The 8,662-nt window shown below is 34.7% G+C and overlaps 1 protein-coding gene across 3 annotated transcripts in view; it reads left to right on the top strand.

The window, feature by feature from the left end:
• The window catches only part of LOC102672913 (telomerase-binding protein EST1A-like), a 134,915-nt gene that overhangs the window by 22,636 nt on the left and 103,617 nt on the right, over nt 1-8,662 (top strand). For all 3 annotated transcript variants that reach the window (XM_031512596.1, XM_031512591.1, XM_031512601.1), the window contains one exon: nt 6,989-7,134. In XM_031512596.1, coding sequence (XP_031368456.1) covers nt 6,989-7,134 — 146 coding nt within the window. The remainder of the gene's footprint in view (nt 1-6,988; nt 7,135-8,662) is intronic.

The following is an 8,662-nucleotide window of genomic DNA, read 5'->3' as shown; positions in this document are numbered from 1 at the left end:
TTCATCTTCATTATCGAATTATAATTTTTAAAAAAAAAAAAAAAAAGAATCCACTTTTGCCGTCGATAAGTCGAATAAAATACCCGGATACACAAAGATACGGCGATGAGGAATAGAAAAAGAACGGGAAGAGGAGTCGTGGAGTGTAACGAAGGAAAGAGGAAGAGGGAAGATGGTGGAAACTTAATGCTCGTGGTACCGGCGCGCGCGGCCACGCCGTCGTGGAATGGTTATGGAGCCCGGCCCACGCAATCCGTGGGTCATGGACCATGATCTATGAAACACGCTGGGATGCCCCGTTATGCGCTAAAGTGCAAACTTGTTAGTCATAGAGTTGGTGTCGATGGGACATCGGGTCCCTCTCTTCTTCTCAGCTGCCCTCTCGATGCATCGACGCAACGAGTTCGTGCTCGAGGGAACACTTGTTCGAGGTGTGTACGTTCTCTCTCTCTCTCTCTCTCCTTCTCTCCCTCTCCTCCTCCTTCTCCTCTTCACCTCGTCGCCCTTTCTCGTCGCGTGGTCTATACCGTATATACCGCGATTCTTCTCTGCACCACGACACAGAAACGCGGACCGCATCTCCGTGACACGGCGACCGTGGGTCGTGGGGATGCCGTTATGCCCTAAAGTGCCGTTTCTCCCCCTCCCTCTCCTCTTTCCATCGGGCTTTCCTCTTCGTTTCGAATACCCACGGTGAGCTCTCGAGGATCCATCGGATTCTCGGCTCGCCAACTTCGAATCATTGCTGGATTCTTAAGTGGAATCGCGCAGACTTTTGGTGATTCTCGAATTTGGTGAATTTCGAATTTCGTGGAAAGATAGAAAGAATTGCATTGGATCGAATCCTTTTCTTCTTTATTCATTTTATGTATAGCAATATCGATTTCGTCTCTAGAGGAAAGTTTCCAGAGTTTTATCTTTCAGAACAGTTACGTTAAGAAAAGTACGCTATCCATCAGATTTTCGGCTCACCAACTTCGAATCATTGGTGGATTCTTAAGTGGAATCGCGGAGGCTTTCGGTGATTCTCGAATTTCAAGGGAGAATTGCATTGAATCGAATTCTTTTCTTCTTTATTCATTTTAAGTATAGCAATAATGATTTCGTCTCTAGAGAAAACTTTCAGACTTCTATCTTTCGGAACAGTTTCTAAACGTTAAAAAAAATACGCTATCCATCGGATTTTCGGCTCACCAACTTCGAATCATTGATGGATTCTTATATAGAATCGCGGAGGTTTTCGGTGATTCTCGAATTTGATGAATTTCGAATTTCCTAGAAATAGAGAAGGAATTGCGCGATACTCATTATCTACTTATGCATTGGATCGAATTCCTTTCTTCTTTATTCATTTTACGTACAGCAATAGCGATTTCTAGAGGAAGCTTCCAGAGTTCTATCTACACTTTCGGAACAGTTTCTAAACGTTACGTTAAGAAAAATATTTTTCACTTTCCATAAACGTTCTCTTCCAAAGAGACCTAGAATATTACGTTTCTTATAAACGTATATATAAATTCGGCGGCAAATTCATACGGAAGCGGAAGGAGCTTATCGCTTGGAAACGCGTAACAACTCGAGCACTATCTCTCTTCGCGTCTCGAGGTATGTAATAGTGAATGTAATAGCGAATCTCGGGAGTACGGCCGTGAGAGCGACACGTTTCACCGTGAAGGGCCAATGTTTCTGTTCGAAGGAGGCTTCGGCTCTTCTCCTTCACCTCGAACGTGATTTTTATCGCGATCCACCAACGGATATCCGCGGAGTATCGCGACTTATGCTAATTAATGCCTCTGTCGAAAAATGTTAAGCTATTCGCGCGTTCGAACGATCGTTTGCAACCTTGGAGGAACTCTTGTGTCACTCTGCTCGCTTCGTCGTAAAATTCGAAATTGTCTTTCCGGTCGGCAATTAACACTTGTCAAGTTAAATAAATAGAGACGCGGAATTTCTCTTCTCTCTTCACGGTTATCTGTATATCCAGAAACGGGTACTCGATCAAGAAATTCGAAATTAACTTAACTTCTTCTAAATTGAATATATATAATTATATTATAAACGATTATATCGTTTTTCTAAATCTAAAATTATCAGTGAGTTTAAAATTATACTTTATTGATTGGTCAATTTGGAAGAAAATGCTCATCCAAAAGGACGATCTGTATCCAAATCTCGACGCATTAGCGTATTCCTTATTTTCTTATAATATGCGTAATTACGATTTAATTTACAAATACAATTTCTTATTCGAGTAGTTAACAATCTTAAATATCCAGCGAGACTTCTTTCCAGCAGATGAAAACTAGCGGTTAATGAAACAAATCAGAAAAATGAAATCACAATACAATAAGAAATTTTATTTCTTATTCGAATAATTAACAATCTTAAATATCCAGCGAGACTTCTTTCCAGCAGATGAAAACTAGCGGTTAATGAAACAAATCAGAAAAATGAAATCACAATACAATAAGAAATTGTATTTCTTATTCGAATAATTAACAATCTTAAATATCCAGCGAGACTTCTTTCCAGCAGATGAAAACTAGCGGTTAATGAAACAAATCAGAAAAATGAAATCACAATACAATAAGAAATTGTATTTCTTATTCGAATAATTAACAATCTTAAATATCCAGCGAGACTTCTTTCCAGCAGATGAAAACTAGCGGTTAATGAAACAAATCAGAGAACGAAATGAAATCAGAATTCGGAACAAATCGGTGGATTATACATACAATTAAAATATATCTATAACNACGGTGGTAACACGTGCGCGCTGAGGAGAGGAGACGTCTGCCACGACGTTTGCGTGCCAGGAGCCTCCGCCCAGCCTGCCACCACGCGCAACATTATGTACCCCCGTGTAATTACAAAGCGTACCATGTGCACGGGTGCGTGCCTGTTTCCCTGTTATCCTACCGCGGGGTTTAGTTGAAAATCGAGCCGGCGATTACCGTGCAGAACGATCCAAGTTAACGAGCGGGGAGGACGCCGTATCGTTCCGCGGATAACTTCGAGTGAGAACGTCTGTTTGGAAAAAAGGATTGGTTGTTCGAGGGGAGGGGAGGGAGGCTCTCTCCTCGAGAGAGATTTAAGCGGACGGATCGGGCAGATTCTTTTAGGAATTTTTTACTCGAGGTCTCGAGGTCTCGACGAATGTAAGTTTGGGTATTTTTTTTTTTTTTTTAGAAAATTTTTACACTCTAATAGGATGAAGTTTTATCATTGTAATGGAATAATTTTGAAAATAAGTTTTCGGGGAATTTTTATTTTGGGATGGAGTCGAGATACGTATTCGGAGTTAGAGATTGTGGGGGATGAAGATCTGAAAGTGGATTTTTTTTTATTTAATTGATATTTGTTGGTTTTAAAACGTGTTGTTTTAATTCGAAAGGAATTTTTTTTAATGTGTATTGTGTATTCTGAACGAAATTGGAAGGTTTTTTGAGACTGTAATATCTGAGATTTTACAATTTTTCAATTTTTCAATATTTGTTTTGAATTAAATTTAATTAAATTCTTGTTAAGTTTCAAGCTTTGGTAATTTTTTCAGATTAGTCTGAAAAATTTGCAGAAACGGTAATAAGGAAAGGATGTTTGAATAAAATTATTGCTTATACAATTTTTTTAACCGTGTAACTGGATCTGTTAAATGGATCCATGAATAGAGAAATAATTTAGATAGAATTCGGATCGAAACAAACGAGTCATTCAAGTTCTTCTGTCTCGTTAAATTGTGATCGAGATACAGATTCTTGATAAAGAAAAAAGTCAATAATCAATTTCTTTCTGATACCATTTGAACTTCATATACGTATACATAATGTACGAACATTTGCAATCAATTTTGAATTGGTATTCTTTATTTTGTATATTAAATTTTTAAACTATTGAAATTTTTCCTTCCTTCCTATAAATTATTACTCTTTTCTTTTTCAAATAATTATTCACTTATTCCTTCAGATATTATTAAATATTAGATTTAAATATTATCTACAATTTTAAAATAATTAATCCTCATACTACACGTTGCATATCACCTAGTGACAAATCTAGTTACTTACACCGCATCGATTTCACCAAAGTTTCCTCTATATAAAAAGAAGGTCCATGAATTCTCTCTAGTTCCCCCCAAGGGGAACTTCGTTATTGTAAATTTGCTATCGCCGCAAGGAGGAGAACGAGGTTGTGGGAAAGGTAGCATCTCTCCACGTGAGATCTCAGCGTTTATGGCTCTCGAAGTGGTCTCTAGTGAAATTTTGATGAATCAACCAATTGGAAAAACTTCGACGTATAATCCTCTTTCTGAAAATTTTACGATTTGAGAATTTGAAACATTGGACAATTTCGATGTAACGAGAATACAAAATTTTCATATTTAATTTTAAATCATTAAAGATTCCACGATTGAATTTTTTCAGTAATTTCACACTATTTCTATCGTAACATTCCAATTCTGAATTTGAAGAGTATTTCGAACCAAGATCCTTACCAGTCCACTATTTTGCCAATAATCGTCGACACTTTGAACTGCTTTTAAGATTTTTCATCATCAAAATTATATCCTGAATCAAGGTATACTTTGCACATAAGATGTTATATCCTCTCGTATATAACCTTTCTTAAAGAGAAGGTTTCTTATCTCAGTTACACACCCACGTCGATGTTCCCTCTGTTGATGGTCTGTGAACGCCTTTCCAATATATTATGGAAGATTTGTCGTTCCGGTAATTAGCCATAACTCGTCGACTACGAAGCCATTCTCCTCCTCCAATAAATTCCTCTTCCCCTCAACCCTCCCTCCTTAACCAAGTGGAATCGATCCATTTTAATTAGAGCAACCGATTATTTATTCTGCGATAAGTTGGAACGTTGCGTTTCAATTAATCGATTTCTCGACACTCGAGAAATTTATTTCGTAACGATTCCTTCCTTCGAGGTCGTTCCTCCGCGTCCTAATTACAATCATTTTTTTTTTCTTTTCTTTACCTTGAGCGATGGTTGAGGGTGCAGATGGAGAGGGCCTGATCGAACGATTTGATTGATTGGTGGGGTAAAATGTGGTATTTGAGAGGTAATAAAATAATCGACGCAAAATTTGGAATGATAAAAGAAAATTTTAAATTTTGCAATATAATAATTACATTCAAAATTGTTATATTATATTAATATAGAAGAAACGATAGATATAAGTTTCTATTATATATTTTGCAATATTGAATTTTTCAAAAGTAATTTCTTTAAAATACGATGGATAAAGTGTATATTTTATTTAAAAAAATTATTATGGTGTTTTAGTATCTAAGTTTAAGTTTCGTTATTATGCAACAATTGTATACATATATACGAATTGTTACTTCATGCATCTAGATCATCTGTGTTTTAAAATTTATCGAAATAGTTTCTGATTTTATCTTTCAAATAGTAGATATATTTATAGAATTCCATAACGAATTTCACAGTATTTCGCAACATAGTTTGTTTATAATTCATTCCAAATTATATATATATCTTTATATATTCTTCTTCTTTAAATTTTCAATATAATTTATTATCGAGTCGGTAATTTGAGTCGAAGTTAAGAAATTGCATAATGCATGCATGCTAGAACCTTTATAGATATAAAATAAAATTAATGTACAGCCGAGATATTCCATAATTTTCCACACTAATTTGATTCCATTTATCTACCTTAATCGCTTAATAATCTTGGCAAATGGGATTAAGATAACGAATGACGGTAGACAACGTGTTTTAAATGCATTTACAGTAATAAATAAGAAAAAGGTATTCTGTCTTTTTTTTTTTTTTTTCATTATGGTTTACGATATTATTAAATTAACTTGTTATTTTGATTATCAGCTATAGTTGAGAATTGTAGATACAGATTGGTTATCTATAAATTGACATGTATAAGATAATACATGATGAAAAGGGAACGATACATGAGCAGATAAAAGAGGGTTAATTAAATACTTGATTTAACGTCGATATTTCATTTGTACAGATTTTTAAGATAGAAATAATATTTCTGTAAATAATAAATAATTTGCATTCGAATTGCAAATGAAACCAATTAACAAATATTTATAATGTCATATATCATTTTAATATTACTTTTTAATTACCACCAAAATTATAATTGTTTTATTTCTCGAATCTTTCATCAAATATGAACAATGATTCGAGACAAAATCGCAAAGATATTTTATTTTATTTTAATTTTATTTTATTTTTTCTTTTTTTTTTTTTGAAAGATATATTTGAGGAAGAAAACCGGAAATATTAAGCTTGACAGCCCCTTATTGTTTTAAAGTTCGCAAGTCGGTGTGGTGGGTCGACGTCCTTATCCAGACCGTAGTGGCTGAAATATGCACGATCTTGCCAGATGACTGATACGTGACACAGCTGCCTTTTCATTTATTCATCCACCCTTCCTATCGCGGATTTTACGTCGGCCGCGACGATTCACTTCGCGATGCAATTTTAGAGATAGAGCCGTCCGTTTAATTACCCATCGCACTCCATTTTGTCGTGGAGGAGGCATTTGTCGCGAAGGACAAATTTCGCGGTACTTAACCTTCAACGTTTAATCCTTTATCGTGCTCGATAAGCTACTTCAGCAACTTCGTTGGTTTGGAAATGGATTTTTACGAAATCGAAATTATTTTCATCGAATTAATTGTAATTAATTATCATCGAAACAAGAGAAAGTGAAATAAGTGAATAAAGTGAATAATAAAATTAGAACAACGAAAAAATAATTTTTATCGTAAAATACTATTTTCTTTAACTGTCAAATTAAATGATAAATTTTATAATGTACGCATTTCTGCTTTTCAATCGAGTTTCAAAACAATATTTAAAAAAAAAAGAAAAAAAGTAATCTTACGAAAGAAACAAATTAAAATTAAAACGTAATCGTCCATCGATCATAATTTATCTATTTAATCTAACCTTTCTTTTCTTTTTTTTTTCTTTGTTACAGAATGGAGACGTTCCAAGAAGCTGGTGTTCAGATGTTGAAAGAGTTCAGGGCGCTTCTTCAACACTCGCCACTGCCTCTACCCGGTACACGACTTCTTCAGTTGCTGGCTTTGAACATGTTCGCCATCGAGTCGACCCAGCTGAAAGGTGAGTCGTCGATATTTCTCTTTTTTTCTTCTTTGTTCCTCCTCTTCATTTGATCATCCCCTCTTTCTTTCTCTCGTCGATTTTCCGTCACGAAGCACGATGGCGACGGGGGAGAATTTTCTTCTTTTCCCGGCGAAACGTGGAGAATGGAGACGGAGAGTTTTTGAAATTCGCGGCTATTATCGTGGAATTATTCATGCAGGGGGGAAGGTTACAGGTGTGAATTATGTGTTACGTTACGGATGGAATCGATACGTTTGCCGATTCGCGATTTGAATTTAGATGGATTTTCGCGCGCCGAAGTGCGTGAAGTTTCGCATATATATAGAGTTGAGGGTTCAAGGAAATGTTCAGGAATCTTCAATTTTTTTTCATTTCATTTCGAGAATTCTGTTCTTTATTTATAATATAATCTTCGATCTTTTTACGACTATTGAATTAAAATAATTTTGCTTCCAAGAAGTTGAATTTTTTAGTTTTAACGTATATCTTCCGAATCCATTTATTCGAACCCTGAACTTTTATTGTTTAAACGAAAGATCAAAAGTAGAGGATAATCGGTTCTGTGTTATGTCTTTTTACGTTTCGTTTGACTATTGAATTAAAGTAACGAATTAAAGTCTTCTATTTTGTATAAATAATTTCAGTCTGTCGTTGAGGTTGAATTTTTTAGTTTTAACGTATATCTTCCGATATCCTCGAATTCGTTTATTCTGAACCCTGAATTTTTATTGTTTAAACAAAAAATCAAAAGTAGAGGATAATCGGTTCTATGTTTTTGGTCTTTTTACTTTGTATAAATAATTTCAGTCTGTCGTTGACGTGTCTTGCTTTCAGGAAGTTTTTTAATTTTAACGTATATCTTCCGATATCCTCGAATTCGTTTATTCTGAATCTGAATTTTTATTGTTTAAACAAAAGATCAAAAGTAGAGGATAATCGGTTCTATGTCTTTGGTCTTTTTACTTTGTATAAATAATTTCAGTCTGTCGTTGACGTGTCTTGCTTTCAGAAAGTTGAATTTTTTAATTTTAACGTATATCTTCCGATATCCTCGAATTCATTTATTCTGAACCCTGAATTTTTATTGTTTAAACGAAAGATCAAAAGTAGAGGATAATCGGTTCTATGCTATGTCTTTGGTCTTTTTACTTTGTATAAATAATTTCATTCTGTCGTTGAGGTGTCTTGCTTTCAGAAAGTTGAATTTTTTAGTTTTAATATATATCTTCCGATATCCTCAAATCTTATACGATTGGAATATTGATCTTTTGATGGGAGAGAAAATAACCTAGGTTCTATGATTCGAATTAGATATATGAGGAAATTCGAACCCTGAACTTTTATTGTTTAAACGAAGGTAGAGGATAATCGATTTTTATCTAAAAATCACCTAATCCCACAATTAATCCACATCTTTGGAATTCTCCCGTAAAAATTTCATTTCTAATCAATATAAAATTTCACAAAGTTATCGTACTTCTCACGTTCCAAACACGACGTCTCTTGAATTCCACAATCGATCTCA

This window comes from Apis dorsata, unplaced genomic scaffold (genome assembly GCF_000469605.1).
Source record: "Apis dorsata unplaced genomic scaffold, Apis dorsata 1.3 scaffold_37, whole genome shotgun sequence".
In the NCBI taxonomy this organism is placed as follows: Eukaryota; Metazoa; Arthropoda; class Insecta; order Hymenoptera; family Apidae; genus Apis; species Apis dorsata.
Note: the sequence above shows the minus strand (reverse complement) of the source record. Positions and strands in the feature narration are given on the sequence as shown.